Genomic DNA, 18,433 nt, shown 5'->3' on the forward strand with positions numbered 1-18,433 from the left:
CTGCATTTATAATTTTGGAATGGGAGTTGCAGCCACTGCAATGCTTTCAATTGCACATTCATCAGTGCCACGGCGGATTCTGAAGTAGCCTTGTTCTCCCCAGGAAGTGCCCCAGCTGTTCTTCACAATCCAGAATTTCTCACCACTTTCTGGATCTGTACCATAGCCCACCAGCAAGACAGCATGATTGGTCAATTCAAAAGGATTGAATTCATCCTGCAGTCCAGTGTGATGGTAAATCCCCTCTTTATAAAGCATGAAATCACTATAAACCTCAAAGGCAACAGCCATTGGCCCATGAAGAACAAGTTCTAGTTTCATTAGAGCTTCATTGCAGCCTCCATAGAAACCACCCACATAGTGGTACTCAGAAGTGTAGTAGTGGTAACAGTTGCGCTTGAAAGTGCATGGAGAATCTTGGGCTGTGTAAGGGAAGCAGTCTTCCTCCACCACACCAAAGTCTTGAACATACTTTCCAGCAGTAAGGTATGGGAACCCACCATCACAACCTAAACAAAAAAAAAAAAAACTGCTTATTCCCTTGGAGTTATTTGAGGTGGGAGACTGTACTACTCAGTAGAAATACTGGAATACTTTTAGATACAGTATTGAAGACAAACTGCAGTGATCTCAGATAATCCTAATATTCCAGTGAGCTACAGTTAGCTTTCTGAAACACAAGACAAATCCCACATCAGTGGGAGCAATACTGGCAACACTAACACATTGATCCTTGTAGAGTAGGGTTCTGGGTTGGACTTGGTGATCCTGACGGTCTTTTCCAACCTGAATGTTTCTGTGATTCTGTGATCACGTTATCATCCAATTGTTCCTGACACTTCACATAAGGAAAAGCAGTTACCTACTCACAGTAAAAAAACCCATCCTAAGAGGGGTATTGTTCTTTGGAAAGCTTTAGGCATTACTTTTGCCTACCTCCCCCTCCTCCTGAATATACTTTTGGGACATTATTTGGTTCCACCTTCTATGCATGCATTGCATTTTAGCTCTGTTTTCTCTCTCAGGTAGATCTACCCAAAATCCAGGAACATCCTCAGCATGATGCCACATACTCTTAGTTCAACCCTATGGTGAGGTGGGCTGACAACTTTAGAGTATTTTCTGCAATCTTTCATAAAAGGAGAAGTACTATGAAGTACAGCCTGCCAGGTAGCTTCTTCATAAAGTAAGGTGTGGGTGATGAGGTAAGAACGGATGTTTTTAAATATAGAGCCTCCTTCTGCAGCATTATTATTACTGAATGTTGTCTCAGTACATACCAGTGTACTTACCCTGTGAATACTGGCTGCAAGACACAACCTGCTGGGGACTGAAGATTGGTTTTTGAGTGTTGTTTGTAAGGATACGTATTCTTGCTTCCAGCATGCCCATGGAGGAAAATGAGTAACAGCTACCACATGAGCCTCAAGAAAAAAGAGCCACAAAAGCAGTCAACAACATAAACAAGGCAAGTCACCCGCATTCAGGAACAACTATTACTAAAGCCTAATGAAAAGAGTCAAAACCTACCTGACAGTGATTGTAACTTGAACATTCATACAGCAAGAACATTAAATATACATTTGGCTTTTAAGCATGCAATTCAAAAACAGTTCTAATAACTTCTGAAGGAACACCGAGCTTACTCAATAATAAAAAAAAAACAGTGTATTGGTCTTTGGTGTTTTTCAGTAGTATCATTTAAGAGCCATGCTGTTCCTTCAGAAAGGACCTACAGGGACCACATCCACAGGGCTGAGAATGTTCATGACCTACTGCCTCAGACTGTTAACCCTGCATGAAGCACATATGCTAAGGGCCAATTAACTGTTTTAAGTGAACGCAGACAATATTTTTCCAGATTATTTCAATCTATCAATGGACTTAATCTAATTTCCAGTAAAAAAAAAAATCCACCTCTAGAACTATCCCTAGAATAACTGACTTTTGAAAATCTAGTGGTGTAACAGTGCAGGTTTGACAGAATGGAATCATGCCAGCCTCCCTTACTTCCCACATGCATGTAATTTTTATACTGGCTTTTCAGAAGCACCTTAATTTTCCTTCTGTTTCCTGGCAGAGAGTTAAGGCTCCTTACTTTTGCATCAAAATTTAGTATTTCTTCTAGTTTTAGGCTTTCTTTACTCCCTAGGAGCTTCCTGTAACACATTAAAGCCCTTTGGAAGTGCAATGACAAGCGTTACAGGGAAGGACAATTACTTGCATGAAGTCCTACTTTATCTACTGATTGTCACCAAGGTGCCCAATTTCCTTTTGTTTCCTGACAGTAGGAAAGTAAACTATTGCAGAACTATGAAAAGGAGGGAGGCTTGAAGAACAAAATAAAGTACTTTCTCCTGAACTGTGTAGGTGTATAAAAGCAAAGCTATTACAAAAGCAAGACTTTGGGAATTGCACCTTCGCTCACTCAGAAATATTTCTGAAGGGGCAAAAACAGCCTGCACAGGAACAATGAGCAGTCTTTGCCCAGCAGGGCAAACTGAACAGTGGAAAGGTGCCTCCCACTCATCGTACAGTAGCACCAGAGATGGGTCATGCTGAATGCTTTGTTGCATTTTGTGTGGAAAAAAAAAAAATGTAAAAAATATAGTTAACCATTCCAGTTTGAAGTCTGTTGAGGTGGTTGCTACATTTCTTTTCTCCTAGGGCAGTGGTTTTTCAGAAAAGAGATAACACAGATGCAACAGCAGTTGCCTTTGTGAGACTTCCCACAAACTCTTCTCCAGAGTCAGTTCAAATTTGAGTCACATCTTATTCCACATCCTCTACTGCAAAGGGTTGTATAATTATGAGCAGTAGGGAGGAGACTCAGGATATCTAGCGAAGAATTGCTGACCAGGCTTATCACCTACTTTGACCTGCAGAAAAAATGTTGTAGAAAGAAGTCAGCAAGAAATTAGAATGGCACTCAAACATTAACAACATCTGCAGGTTCTCCTCTTCCACCTCCTTGTAAAGTTAACAAGTAATGAGAGGGCTGTCTTCAAAGGCAACACATCTCTTGGCTCAAATATGCAGTTACTTCTCCATAACAACCTGAGAACTCAACCTTAACTTTCCAAACTGTAGGAAATACTAGCAGGGATGCTAACATCCTGGCAGTAAATATCACCATCCAAGACAACTGCAACTGCATGAAACCTGTCATGTCTCAAAATATTCTACAGAATGTACACTCCACTTCTAATTCTTGACCAATTCAGATGCTGTGGGTTTTTTTCCCTCTCCTTTGGTAAAGAGCAGTGATTCCACAAGCATGGGAGAAGTGGGAAGCCATGATCTTGAAATTCATACAATTCTCTCCATGTGTTCCAGGCAACTTGCATCTTATTACATGCAGCCTTCTACCCCATGGCATTTTCTAATTAAACATCTAATAGTCTTAATATACAACTAAAACTTTCTAATACCATCATTTTAATGAAGAATTGATACCCAGTGCCTCTGAAAAGCTCACAAGCTACCATAAGTAAGATTTAATTTGTAGGTCAGCACTAGCTTGCACAAGGTCATCTTTCAGAGGTTTTATTCTGTAGTGTTTTTGAAAGCCCAAAAGCTAAAATTCTTATTTAATGGAGTAGAATGCATATTCTACAGACATTTACCATACTCAGCATGGATTCCCAGGCTGCAGGAAAAGTGTAGGCAGCTTTATTATTGCAGGCAACAGGCTAGTTAATTTAGAGAAACCAAAGCAATGCAGTGGAGAAAAGGCAAGTTTGGGACAGTGTTCAACCATCTGGAAGGTAAAGGAGCCCTTGGGATATCCAAAGATCACACTAAAGTACAGGCCTCACATCTACATGAGACTATAATTTCCTGTGATCATCTTTCAGTGATACCATGCTTCAGCTTGTGAACCAGAATTCCCACAAGCCTTCCCATGCTCCTTCTCCTACTGGGAGTCCAGATACCAAGCCACAAGAGACCAGTGATTTAAGTCACCCTCTCCCCGTCATGCTCATGTTATCTTCCCTTTCCCTCCAAGCTGCAATCAGAAGTGCTGGAGCAGAAATGGTCACCTTAACTGAGTCCATGTAGGGCCTCCAGTATCTAACCATCTATCTCATACCACAGTGCTGTTAACAGCACTCCCAGTAGAACAGACATACCAGAATGACATCCTTTTATGTCTACTTTGAGCCAAATATGTGCCTATCACAGGGGTAAACACACAAACAAAAGTTTCTTACAAGTATTTCTATATTTATCAGCGTCCACACTTTTCAGTGACTTGCAACTATGTAAGCCATTCAAGTTAACTCAAAGTTACAGGGGTGACGAGATTTGGAGGCAGGATAAACAATTTTCATGGATTTATTCATTAAAGCTGAATTTGCCACCAGCAGGAATTAGGGAAATAATTAAATGTACATGAGTTCTGTTAGCATGCAGACAACCATGACTGAGACTGCTAAGACAAAACTTGGGAGCTGTCTTTCTGAAGGGCACTGTGGTAACTCGTTCTCACTCCAGCAAAAGAGACTGCTGTTTGGATAAGCCAGGACCACCACCTATTTTGGTACAGCGCCGTCAGCCAAGACTTCACCTGGTTTCTGCAAGTTACTCATAGAACTACACCAAACAAAACCTTCTTGTTAACAGCAAATTACAAAGTACATTAAAGGAGATCTAGAGCATTTCATTCATATTTCTGATTTAATTTGTTTACCTTGATTCCGAACAGGGCTGACATAATTGACACCATTCACATTTCTCCAGTCCCAAGATTCTGGCAAGCTTGAAACTTTTTTTAGTAATTCAGGCGTTAGAGGTGCAGGCTTTGGTCTAAAGAGGAGAAAATGCTTCTGGGTAATATATACTCTTAGACAAGGAAACAATCATGTAATGCTCACTTGTCAGCTTTGGGCTTCTACTAGCTGCACTTACTTCATGCTAAGCTATTTGAAAAAGCCTCCATCTAAGATGAGGGGGTGTCAATCTCAAGGGATTAGTTTCAGCAGGATGCACAACCTACTCAAATCCCTTCCCAAGGGAACTATATTATGAACTATCCACAAGCTTGTGAACCAATCCGAAGTGATGAGGTAACTCTCAGTGATTGTTACAATGCGACTCCGCAACAATTATTTTACACCTTTGCCATCATGAGCTGTGTAGAGCATTTGACTGCAGCAGGCACCTTGCCCTGGCAGCATGCACTGACAGCAGCTACAGACTGTTTAATTTCAAAGACATGGCTTACATCAACACTTCAGTAACTGCAGTCCCACTTGCATCAGAGACTTCCTTGGAGCAAGTTTTTGACTGTTGAAGTATTGAATGTTACTTGCCCTCATCTACCACTTGCAGCCAAGTGATGCTCATACCTCAACAAGGCCAAGAGCTTCCTGCATTCAGCCTTCACAAAACCTGATACATGTACTACAAGTAAGTCATGCCCTCAAGTGCCAGTCTCAAACACCAGACACTGGAGCCTGTTCTGAAAGCATGAGAGGATCAACAAAATACTGTCATGACACTGCACAGTGCAACAGAGTTTCCAAATAGATTACTGTACTGTTTCCTTCGCTAGGATGTAACCGTGATAACCTGCATGATGCTCCCATGCAAAAGAGCAGTTTTAATGTATAGTGGAACCTTCTTCCACATACAGTTGCCACAGTTCGGAAAAGTACATAACATTCCTACCCACAGCAATATCAGAGTACAAAAGGCAAAAAACACAAAGGCAAAACAGCTGAAAGAAAGGGAATCTTTAAATTAAAGAATTCTAGTTCTCAGATTAGTGTAGAAGATCATGTGTCCATCCCCTTTACCACTCTGATCTGCTAGATTCTGAAGGGACTCAGAGCTATTTCATGCTTCTTCACCGAGATACTGCAGTCTTGTTAAAGGACTGTGGTTGCAGGCACAGCATGTTATCAAAGTAACACAGAATTCCCTCCAAAAAAAAGTCTTTATTCATGCTTAATAACAGAATGTGAGTCATCTCTTTTTAATTGCAATTATGAGCTAGCAGAACCAGGAAGACAGTCAAGCAGAAAATCTTGACTGTGGCAAGCAGCTGACAGGTAGACAGGAAGGTGAGATGACAACCAAGATAGTACCCAGTTCTTCCCTGCTCATATGAATTAAGTAGCAAGTTACTGGGCAAGATTAAAGGGTAGATGACCCTATTTGTCTCAATGGCTTGAGACAACAGATGCTCATAATTAATCATTCAAATGAAAAAATATGTTGGCACTCCATGAAAACGAGCTGGAAGGCCTTGAAACTTGATTAAACATCTGAACTACAAGCCAAAACACAGCTAGAAAGAGCCAGGACAAATACAAGCAGATTCTTTGCAGCAGTAGGGTTTATGGCAAAACAAAAAGCCTTAGTACCTTGGAGCTCTGGAATAGAGACCTCCAGCTCTCCTAGTTAGTTCTTCCAGGGCAAAATTTTCATAATCCTTGTATCTTGTTGCTCTCCAGGACTTCTGGCGAGTATTGATAGCATTTACAAAGCCCAAGTTGTGCACATAATGTCTGTTTGAAAGTCTGCAAACAAAAGCAAGAATAAAACAGTAGGAAAAGGACTGAGATTGAAAAGTAAAGGTGTTCTCTAAACTCAACATTGAAGGGTTTCTAACTCTGAAAGTGTCCTCTGGTAAGTACTGATAAAGAAATAGGATTGAATCAAGGCAAGGTTCCTGCAATTTGAGGCAGAGGATATAATCACCATCTTTAAACCTGCCAGTTTTGTAATTGAGCCTTACCACAGTCTGAAGGAGAAACCATGATGAGGTGGGCACACCTTCCTCTGGGTTTGTGCATTCAGGTTCATACTCAGCATTATCACTGGTATGAACTTGGGCCTCAGTAACAGAATTGGTCCATATAGTTTTGGATGAAGCCTGAAACATAGCTTTCCAAACACTTTATTCCAGTAAAATGTCACTTATCTTTTGCTTACCTTCCTCTGGGCTTCTGGAGAGGTAGCTCATTTATGTGAACATCTGAGGGAGAAGAGGTGATCTTCTGTCCACTGAAACAAGCCCAATTGTGGCCAAGTACATCATGTACCCATCCCGGTAAAGTCTCATTACAGTAGCTGGTTACATTCTGGCCTTCTTTTTTGTACTGTGAAGTGAAGTTATGCTTGTGTTAAGCAGATGCATTTGTTAGCACTGCAGTAGTTCCCACCCCACCAGTTGCTTCTTTCCTGTGTCTCAGTAAGTGGGCAAGCTGTATTTCAGACTAGTTAGCATACTGTTTTTTTTATTCTAATTTCAAAACAAAGATGCATCAAGAAAAGGTTGAGCAGATGAAAGAAACTGATCTTTATCAAATTGCTAGAGGAAGGAAAACAGGTTGTGACTTGCACTTTTAGCAACAAAGCATGCATTAGTAGCAATATTAACTAACAGGTGCTAATTGGGTTCAGCCATCACTTCCTAGGCATAATATAAAAGATGAAATTGAGACAATAAGAAATTATGATCCATTGAGAGCAAATAAATTTGAAGTTGGTTTGAGGTGGATGTTACCGAAGCCCCAAGTCCTAATACTTACTTATTCAGCCACACAAGTCTCCAGGCTACCAGTGGAGTAATAATTTATCTATTTAATAAAATGTGTCTTCTTACAAAAGGTAGCACTAACAGACTTCACCCAGTTGCATAAACTTCCTGAATTAGCAATTCTTTGACAGCAGAATGTTCCAGCAAAGAAAGAAGAAAAAAAAAGTGTGGGGGAGGATCTCTACTCACCTCTTAAGGTAGTCTGCTTTGTATTAAGCTACATAGGAATCTGAAACCCCCATTTTTTTTGACTTGACTCTAACCATGCAAATCACTTCAACAGAATCCAAGTTTCCTAGTCCAAGAATACTTTATTAAATACCATCCCAATGAAGATAGCCATATACAATGGTAGAGGGATTTTGTAGTTTGTATTTCAACAAAATGCTTCCTTAGCCTCTTCACTGAAGAAGGTAAGGGCTTAGAGTGATGGAAATGCCTCAAGATGGAAAATAAAAGCAATTAAAGAGACTGTGAGGTCTGTGCCTGTGTCAAGGCTCTGTAGGGAATCTTAAGGAGAACACAGTGAAAAAATTGTTTGTCAATCAGAGGGATAAAATTAAAGCTTCATTCTCTGACTTTTAGAACAATTTGGTTTGTCCCTAGTTCAGAGGTTGCCGGGGAAATCACATCTACACCTCTGCTTGTCTAGGAAGGCAGGCATGTTTGCTGACTGGAGCAGGACAGGGGCACTAGAAGGTTGAGCTGTTACCTTGTTCTATTCATCCTATCTTACTGTGCAGGATTTTATAATATGGTAAATTATTGAGGATCGTGCAATATGCAAAATCATTACACTTGGCCAAATACCAAGGGCAAGGTCCAGAGATGATTCTGAGAAATACCCTCGTCACAGCAGCATTACTACAAACCCAGACACTACCAAAAGCAAAAAGTTACTGACTTTACATCAGTTATAATCCTGTAAGAGTGCTTTCTTTGACTCTGAGTGTAAATTAATACCTGTCTTTTCTACCTAAAAGCTGCCACAGATTAAAACAAGACCAAGCACAACCATTCTTGACAAGTACAGGTCTTCAGTCTGAATACTTGAAGATCAGTAAAAGAACACACCTGCTTCTAGCAACAGTCAGATGCAAATCCTGTCTAGCATAGGGTGTTATACAGAGTGAAGTAGAAAAGAATTGGGACTTATCTTCATGGGGAAAAGGCAACAAGTTATCTTCTAATTAGCAAATTAAAAAAACTTGCCTTTTGCTTTTCCCCAGCCTAGAAATCCCTCTTTCTTCTCTGGAGATAGGATTTATTTAAGATGTAGAAAAATAACCAAAATAGTATTCACACCATTTAGCAAGTTTCTTATGCAGTTCTTCCATTTGAAGCACACCAGCAAAACTAGGAAAGAGGAGAGGGGCCAGCCACTGACAGTGCTTCAAGATAAATAAGAGAGAAAAGTCAATTTCAGACAGTCTGTGTTGAAGCCCGAAATTAAGCAACTCGAGTCCTCTGTAGCTACCTTTTAGTAGTCTGGCAGATTGTAAACTACTAATTAACTAGTTTTAAAAAGGGGATATGAAGATTGAAGTCATAGCCCATCAAAGACATCTAGATCAAGGTATTTGAACTCTAAGAACCATTTTCAGCCAGGAAATAAAAGTATACTCACAAAGTTCCAATCTGCCTGCCACCACCCCACCCCCAACCTTTTAATTTAGAGTCACTAGTGTAGAGAAGTGGTGGAGAACCCTTTAAAAACTCCAATATCTATGCTTAATATCTACAAGGTAATTAACTCAAGTGGGCTACATATTACAGAAACTAAAATGGGATAGCAAAGTCATTGGTGCTATGACAATGACACCCACTGTTTACTACCAGAAGGTACACAGTTCAATCAGTGCTTCATTGCTAAAAAAAAAAACAAAAAAAAAACAAAAACAAATCACATGCAGCATTTCTTATTGCTACCAGAAAAGGGCTCCCACAGCCTAGAATTAGCAAATCTGACTACACCAGAGGATCTACTAGAAGTATGCCTGCCCAGCCAACATTCACACAGGGCTATGAACAACTGCTGACTTAGGTGAATGCAAATTACAACACCATACTCCACTGAAGCTGCTGGCACAGCATCCGGCACATCTGCAGAACCCATCACAGAACACCATCCTTCATGGAGGACAACAGCCACACAGCTGTGACCACCAGCAATTGTGGGACACCTGCTGTACCCATTTCCTCTGCATACTTAAGAGGATGGTTTTCATTTTTGAATAAATGACCACTGCAGCCATGTCACATATGACAGTTTCATCAGTGCTCACATCTGCAGCATTAAATAAACTCCATCCAGTGATCTGACCAATCTGAAATAACTCCTGTAGAAAGAAATCCAAACTATACTCACAGTTCAAATTCTGAATTTGAAAATATTAAGTTTTCATTCTATCTCAAAATCATATTTCTCTCAAGTCATCTGACTTCACTTAGTACCAGAATTTACCTAAGTAACTCTAACAATCTTAAAAGGCTTCATGTACCTAAATTTCAAGGCTTGCTATTTAGATACCTGAATCTAGGTAAGCTTTCTGGTACAGCATACTTTTAGTGAAGTATTTCCTCTGTTGGCCATCATGACAATCTAATTTCATGTTCAATTCTAGTCCTGAAGACCTTATTGAACACAGCATTTTAACAGGGATTCATCAGTGCTACGTTCACAGGCTGCCATCTCATCCTCTTGTACATATGTATTTCTCAGTTTAAGCTATGTTCAGGCAATAAAACAACTGAAAATTCCAGAAGACAGGACATTAAGCCTGGTGGAAAGATTTATCATTCATATGTCCTCAAATTTAAGTGTGCCTTGGCATTTTAATATGGGAACCATTTTCTGAATTAGAATGGGACTGCAGACTAACAGATGTCCTACTGCACAAAAATACAGAAGACATTACCAGAACGACTGCATCTTGCTATCTGATATAAAATGCAAGCAAATATTGACTGGAGATGCATTTTCTTTCCTCTAGGTAACATTCTGCAATTCAGAGACTTATGCTTTCAGATTTATACTTTAGGAAAGTACCAGTTTCACACTGCCAGTTAAGTAAGTCCAACTAAGATATGTTAGAAATTAACCTTCATTTGTTTTGCAGGATGATTACATAGCATTAGCAAATCAGGTTTTTGGGGCTCTTTTGGTTGTTTTTTTTTTTTGTTTTTTTTTTAATAATATGAAATTAAAACCTGAACTATATGGCTTTTTATCTAGACTGGTTCTCTATGAACATAGGTTGTCAGTTTTAAACAAATTTGGGGATGTTGAGGGAAAAGAGGAAAATATGTGATAAAGCTGTCATGCGGTCTGGAAAAGATCAGTAACTTCAGTAGTGGAATATTCTTTAATCCATCTGTTTCTCTGCTGAAGTAGTGCTAATGCGTTAAGACAAAAAATTGCTAGACTTCTAGTTTTTGCTAGAGAACATCTCACAAGTCAGTAGTACCACTCAGCTTAAGGGATAAACACGGAGAAACCTACAAGACTTGTCTTCCTTCAATGTGGTAGTCTTGACATTAAATAAATACCACAAAGGTATCAAATAACAAGTTAGTCTTGATTTACTTTCAGCCTCACTCTAGCTTTTTATGCTATGCTGTTCTTATTTCTTTTGCTATTCCTTGGAGCATGGGGGGAGGGAAATCATTAAAGCTTTCTGTCTCGCATAGCTCTACAGAAACCTTGTATGATCCAGCAGAAGCACAAGCTCAATCTTCTGCCAAGAGTCTGACTTCACAGCTCATTTCAGTATAGGGACGTTTCAGCAATACACAATAAATAGGAAACAAGAGCATTCCCATAAATCAAACAAGTTATTTCATGCTGCAAACACAAAGCAAAGTAGGACTTCTGAAAGGCAGAATGCAGTAGGATCCTGCACTCAACTTGGCTAGCCTTGAGGGACCAGTCTATATACAACAGTTAGCACTGTTCTAGCTTCTACATAAACTATCAAAGCAAACAGAAAAAAATACATTGGTAAGCTCACTCAATCCACTCCTTTGGTGTAGAAAGTAATTTCTCCACAGTCTCCTGGTGAAAGAACAAGTAACTTGTAAAGGCAGCAAAGCCCAACAAAACTTTTAGTGGATGCCTGTTTAGTAAGCCACAGGAACAAGGTTGTTAAAAACTCACTGAATTTGTGCATCATTATAATCACCCAGGCTGTGTCTATATACACACAGTACCAGCAGCTCTGCTAAAGCTACCATTTAGACAAGTTCACGACATTCTTGACAGCAATTAACAGCTTCTTTCTTTAACATTAAGCAACTGGAAGCTCAACTAGCACCTACTGCACGTTTTATGTTTGAATCACCTGAACTTCTCTATAGGCTTCAATACCACTGTTCATTTTGCCTAGCAACTCCATCCTCTCTACCCAATGGCAGAATATGAAAAAAGTGTTAAAGCATCATAGTAGGTAAATCAGGGTGCTTTATCTGCCTTGTCACCATCATGCCATATAATTCAACTTTAGTGAAACATAAAAAGAACTTGAAATTCATGAGTAGCCTTTAAGCCACAAATATTTTCCTGACAAGCCCAAACCTACAGCCATGGAAGGATGCGTGTGCAAGGCTTTGTTTTATGGCTGCTCCACCACCAGCAACTATTCCATGATCCAAAAAGGTATTCCACAATCAAGCAGTAACTCAAGAAAACTGTTGTGGATGTTTAGGCTGGGTGCCTCCAAAAGGAAGCTACAGAGTTGAGACCTCCAGTGTCTAGAGTGTCCAGCCCAGTGGGTGGACACAGGAAATAGGGTATTTCTACCTATCCTGTATCCTGCATCCTTATAAATCTTCCCCCTCTGCTCCTGTGGGAGAGAGAAGCTCTCTTATCTGGTAACAAAGGAGGAGTATCAGAGGCCTCTTTGGCCTGAGTAATTTTTTTTTTTTCCCTGCACAATCTTGGTCTGTTCAGGCCTGGCCAGCCTGAAACCAGCCTAGCAATGGGAGGGAAGAAAGAGCCCTAGGGATTTGGGTGAAGCCCAGGTGGGGAGAAGGGAAGCACTGGGCTTTTTGGTCTGGTAAAAGGAACTTTGCCATGTTCACCACCATGCTATGTAGTTTTTGTAGTATGCTAATCGCTTTTACATTTAAACTTTCCATGACTATCTAATCCATTTATTTGAGCATTACTCTTTTGCCCCTTCTGGGGCAATAAAGCAATCTGTCCAGCTCTAAACTAGGACAACTGTTCACAGTAGAAGGTTATTTCTGAGTGAAACTAAGTCATTTCAGCATGTAGTAAAAACAGTAGCAAATGTTTCCATATTAAATGTACTAGTTCTGTACCTTCTTGCTGTAAAGCAAGAGACTGCTGGACTGGATGATTGGTTAGACCGGATGACCTTTGGAGGTCTTTTCCAACTTAAAACCATTCTAGGGTTCTATGAAAAGGTAATTTCTTTCCATGAATTCCAAAGGTTCTTTTTTTAAATCATTTTCTGATTTCCCAATAGTGATTGAGGCTAAGCAATGTTCTGAGACAGCTTTTATGCTTTCCTCTTTCTGCACTTCCAGGGAGGAAGACCCTTGTCAGCTAGCATTCAAACTTATCCCAGTTTACTCCAAGGGCTTCTGGATTACGACCAACACTAAGCAAAAATAGTCTGTGTTTACATTACTTTCAGGAACAAATGGTAGGAGTATCTTAATAAGCAATCATTCTTTAAAACCCTCTGAAGCATGAATTGGGCAGACTCTATTACTTGTCCCCTGAAAGCTTTACAGAAGGTGGTAAAGACAGCCCTAAAAGAACATTAGCTGCATTTGACAGAAGGAATCACATTTTCAGTTTATAGCAGGACTAGATATTTTGTATTTCCAAGTCATATGTAATGTTGTATTTACTGGATTAAAAGTAAACAAACACATACATCTAATTAGGTCACAAGGTCAGAGAGCTCATAAGAAACTTCTTCCTCTGAAGTCCCCTCTCCCAGTTGTGAAATAACAGTTGGAAACAGTATTGCAAGTTGTTGCCTAACAAAGTCAACTAATTGTCTGCAGAAAAAAAAAAAAAAACAAACAAAAAACATTTACTAAGTGCTGAGGTATTTCTTTGTGCTTCTTGGCCATTATACTTGCATTTTGGTAATCTGTTGCTTCCTGTATAGCAACAAAATTATAGAGAGGGTAACTGAATTGGGCTCTAATCCTCTCTATAATATTTAAGAAAAGAAACCTTTAAGTTAAGCACGTCTTGCTGATGGATTCCTTACTACTGAACAATGAGCTGAAGAAGCTTGCTGTTTCTCAATACCAAAAGCAACTGCAAAGACAACAATTAATTCATTTGCTTACAAACGGCTAAGACACATTAATGACCATGAAATACAAGCTCTTGTGTGCTGCTACTGCTAAGGTGTGTAATTTGACTAGTCTTATTTTGAGCAGCAAGTTCAACTCCTTCCCGTCTAACTTAGTCTATAACACAATTTTAGTATACTGTTTAAGAGTTGCAAAAAGGTTTATTCTTGTAAAACAGTGAATTTGGATTTTCCTAAGCACAGAGGAATACACGAGATCAGCACTTAGCAGTCACTGCTCATCTTCCAGGATGTATTTCACAAGGTACAGATAACACCAGTAGAACCTTCAGAGACTCAGTGCTCTTCAAATTGGTGCCTAACAGCTCCATTTACATTCAATAACAGGCCACTCACTGCTTCTATGACCAAATTCCTCACATTGAAGAATTAGTTTGATAATTACACTTGTTGCATCTGCTTGTTATCGGGCTTTTCAATCAGCCCGATATTTCCATGTAAAATATTAGCCTAAGGATTTCCAGTCCAATAGTTCAACTATATTCTCCTCAGACAAATCCATCAAGGTTATCAATGACTGCTGGATTCCACCTACCCATGACACCTCAAGCCAGAGTTCATGCACAATACTAGAACAGACTGTTTCACTATCCTCAGGGAGGCAGCAATTCCTGCAACTTTTGAGGCAAGCCCTCCCACTGTAGGGAAGTTCGCAGGAGTGTTTACATCTGAGAAGTTTCAGAGTAATTCCACCCACTTAGTCTTCAGTGTCTGCAGTTTTTGCTGTTTCACTTGTCAAACCTATGACAAGTGAACATCATGGCGATTTAGTGTCACTATCTTACACAAATGAGAGAATGTCTATCAGATATTTCTCTCACACTTTTCCTTAAGTGTAAAACCTTGTCTTATGAACAGTATTCTTAAAATTTACAGTTATGAATGCACTAATTTTGGCAGATAGTTAATTTTATTTATAGTAACTCATATAATTCAACATTTTTGAGAAATGTAGATAAAGTGTTGATAACACAGGGATGTTTTAGTTATTGTTAAGCACAGCTAACAGAGTATTAAGGACTTTTCTGCTCCTCAGACAGCCCTGCCAGAAAGTAAGCTCAGGCATGCACAAGAAATTGGGAGAGAATATGGCTGGGATAGCTAACCCTAACTGACAAAAGGCATATTCTACACCATACCATATCATGTTCAAAAATAAAAGCTGTAGAAAGAAAGGAAGGACATTCAGAATTATAGCATCTGCCTTGCTAAATAACAGCATAAAGTTGTGCTTTCCTGGAAATTGCTAAACATCAGCCTGCTGGTGATTAAGTGGTGAATGAATTTCTTATTTTGCTTTGCTTGCATATGGTGCTTTTGCTTTACCTACTAACTCTATCTCAGCCCTTGAGTTTTCACACTTCTACTCTTCTGATTCTCATGAATGGCTGCACAGTGCTTAGCTGCCTACTGGAGTTGACCCACCACAAAGAATATGTAAACAACTTCACCATTAGCGTACAAGGCTCTTTCCCCTAAGTGAATTCCAATTGCAGGGAAGAAACTGCAGTTAAATGGAGCCTGATACATCATTTCTACTCCATAAAGATTACAATTCTCCTGGAAGAGTGGGATCACTCACTTCTGTTAACATCTGAAAACATTAACTTGAAAACAGTTACCGTGAAATAAACCAGAGAGACAATTTAAAGCAAAAAGTAATTTCCTCACCTTCCTTACTACTAGCCAAGATTCTGAGGTTTTATGCTTGGACAAGAACTGGTTGTTTACTATTAGCTCACCTGAAGCCAGATTTGAGATCATGCTTCCTGAGACTACCAAAGAACACGGGTTACTGCCCCTCCTTAGGGCTTCACTTGCTAACTGAGCAGCCCTGCTGCACAAAACATCCATCTCCCACGTAGCAAAGTCATCTGCAGAGATTGCTTCAAGCCACCCTCCAGATTCATAAGGCCTCTCATCAGGACAGCAGCAAAGTACTTTGTAAGCAAGTGGATTTTTCCCTGTCTACCCCCTGCCTGCCAGCACTGTTTTTAGCTTTATCTGAAGTCATTAACAGGGAGTGGAGATAACAGTGAAGAACAATTATAGGCAGCAGAAACATTCTTTAGATATTACAGAAACATGCTGAAACAAAATTTAAAGATCAAATAAATCCTCCACCAAGGCCCTTCTAAAGTTTGAGAATATCTTTAAGGAAAGACAAAAGGAATGATGTTGGCTATTTCACTTGGGTCCATGGTGTCAGCAATAAAATAAAAAAAAAAAAAAAAAAAAAAAAAAGATTTCCAGGCTACAGAAAACTTAGCTTCATGAAGGCCTTTACTTGCTTTGGGCATGCCCAGAAAAGACAGCAGCAGCACCCTTAACAGATTTTTCAGATAATGCCCATCGTGGAATACAAATAAGTCTCTCCTGCTCCCTATCCAGACAGTGATAAGATTCCTTACATTAAAAAAAGGCTCTATATCTGGTAATTCAAGCAAACCTTAGAGACAAAGATAATAAAGCAAGCCAACTATCCCACCACAGAACTTGGGGACTAAAGAGATTCCTAACTACAGGCCATTTTAGCAACAGTCAGTAATACAAAACTCACCTTAAAAAATGCAAACCACTTGTAGCCATTTATCACAATTTCAAAGCCCTGATTGTAAATCAAAGTGAAGAAACCATAGTTGCCCAGATTGTCTTGAGCTATATCTAACTTTTGAAGGTTCACAAGCACCTTTCTTTCCACAGGACCTGCAAGAAATACAAACATTATTGCATGATTATTGCATGGAAAAGATAAAATTTTAAAAAATGGTACAAAGCATACAGTAACATTTGTTCTAAAATATTCCAAAATACACTTGTTGAATAGTCTTCTGCAAAAAGGCATCAAGCAAGTACTTCAGGGACTTCAATTACCTGTCAATGGGTCTGTGATACAGTATTTGCACATTCAACTAGCAGCAGCACTGAATCTCTGGGAAATTGAAGAGTTTCTGGGAAACATCAGCTTATTTAAGCATAACTTGCTATACTGCACTCTGATACTGTCACTCAGGCAGCATCTGCAAAAACAAATCTTCCTATCCAATATTGAAAATGAGGTATCTGCCACCCCACATTTCTTCAAACCAGTGCGCTGACTCCCTCTACCATTCACCTAACCTCCACCGTTTTTACTGCCTCACACAACTATTAGATAATAAATCCCCACTACTACCGTGCCCTCAAGGGAAGTGGTATTTCTACTTCTCCCGATGCTATCAGACTCCCCGAGTACTAATCTCTCACAGGCTGGGTGTCACCCTGAAGGGCAATCACACTTCCCTGATAGAAACAGCCACGTTCAGGACAGGCTGAGCTGAGAGAAAAAGTGGCTGTGGGCTATGAGGAAGGACGGATTGAACTGGCATCACCCGATAGTGCTAGTGAAGAGGCCTAGCTGAGTCCAAATCAAACCACCACCAAAAAGAAAAAACCGCCACTAAAAAAAAAAAAAAACAAAAAAAAAAAAACACCAAACAAAATACTGCCCGCAGTGATCACCACTCTAACGTGGGTGCTTCATGCTGCTTAATTCAAATTAACCTTTTTGTGTCTGAAGCCCTGCAGGGACCTCCGCATGAAAGGCAGCAGCACCGAAGCCCACCCGCCAGGTGCAGGGGGCAGCTACCACCGAGCCGGGCACCCGCTTCCCCGCCGCCCGTTTCGCTTTTAGGGCCTCACAGCACAGAGGAGCCGCCGCCCACACCTTTCCCTCATGACAGATCCCCGTCCAAAGCGACCCCAGGACTCTGGGGACCCCAACAACGGAGAATGGGGCTGGGCTGCCGCGGTCTCACCCGCCAGGGAGCAGTTGCCGTGGCGGCCACCGCTCCGCCAGACGCGGAGCTCCCAGGCTCCCAGCAGATCGGCGAAGGAGCAGTTAGCTGGCGTGTCCGCCCGCACCGCCGCGAGCAACGCCGCCAACAGCACGACAGACGCGGCCCACAGAACCTGCCCGGCCATGACACCGCTCTCGCCGCCTCCCGCCGCCGCCGCCACTGAAATGGGCCCGGACACCTCCGCCTCTCCGCCCCCGGGCCCGCCCCGGGACGGCCGCGCAGTGCCGAAAGGGGCCGGGCCTCCGGGCCTGCCCCAAGGCTGGGGAGCTCGAGCTGGGCTGAGAGGCGTAGGGGGTACGGGATGGCGGATGTGTGTTCACGTATCTTTGTGTGTGTGTGTGTCTTAGCTCCGCCAGAGGTGGGGTATGCACCCTGCTGTGGATGGCAGTATCCTTCCTGAGAGCCGTGACAAGGCGATGAGCCGTCACCCAGCTCGCAAGGATGCCTTCCTCCCCCAAAAATGGCTTCTTCCCCCAAAGGTATGCTTACCAAAAGTCGACCTCTCTTGCAAAAGGCACCCATTTTCCCAAAGTATGTCTTCCTCATCAAAAGGCATCTTCCACCCTAAAAGACATCTGTCTACAAAAGGAGGTCTCCTCACCCCAGCAAATATCTTTCAGTCCAAAGGGAGTGACCTCAAAAGATCCTCGTCACCAAAGCCCATCTGCCTTTGTAAAAGACATCCT

At 40.9% G+C, this 18,433-nt stretch overlaps 1 protein-coding gene across 1 annotated transcript; it reads right to left on the reverse strand.

Annotated features, from left to right (window-relative positions):
* Positions 1 to 6: 6 nt before the first annotated feature.
* CTSC (cathepsin C) lies at positions 7 to 17,871 on the reverse strand. Its single transcript, XM_054383289.1, has 7 exons — positions 17,706 to 17,871; positions 16,469 to 16,614; positions 6,943 to 7,109; positions 6,372 to 6,527; positions 4,694 to 4,809; positions 1,293 to 1,424; positions 7 to 509 (listed from the first exon to the last, which is right to left on the reverse strand). The coding sequence occupies exons 1-7, from the start codon at positions 17,869 to 17,871 to the stop codon at positions 7 to 9; spliced, it is 1,386 nt and encodes a 461-aa protein (XP_054239264.1).
* Positions 17,872 to 18,433: the final 562 nt, after the last annotated feature.

Source organism: Indicator indicator, chromosome 1 (genome assembly GCF_027791375.1).
Source record: "Indicator indicator isolate 239-I01 chromosome 1, UM_Iind_1.1, whole genome shotgun sequence".
In the NCBI taxonomy this organism is placed as follows: domain Eukaryota; kingdom Metazoa; phylum Chordata; class Aves; order Piciformes; family Indicatoridae; genus Indicator; species Indicator indicator.

Excerpts from the sequence above, each read along its gene's own strand:
- CTSC (XM_054383289.1), bottom strand. The coding sequence starts at position 17,871 with ATGGCCGGGCAGGTTCTGTGGGCCGCGTCTGTCGTGCTGTTGGCGGCG. Across the intron at positions 16,615-17,705 it reads CGGCAACTGCTCCCTGGCGG|GTCCTGTGGAAAGAAAGGTG; the intron begins GTGAGACCGCGG and ends TATTTCTTGCAG. Across the intron at positions 6,528-6,942 it reads CTCCAGAAGCCCAGAGGAAG|ACTTTCAAACAGACATTATG; the intron begins GTAAGCAAAAGA and ends TTTTGTTTGCAG.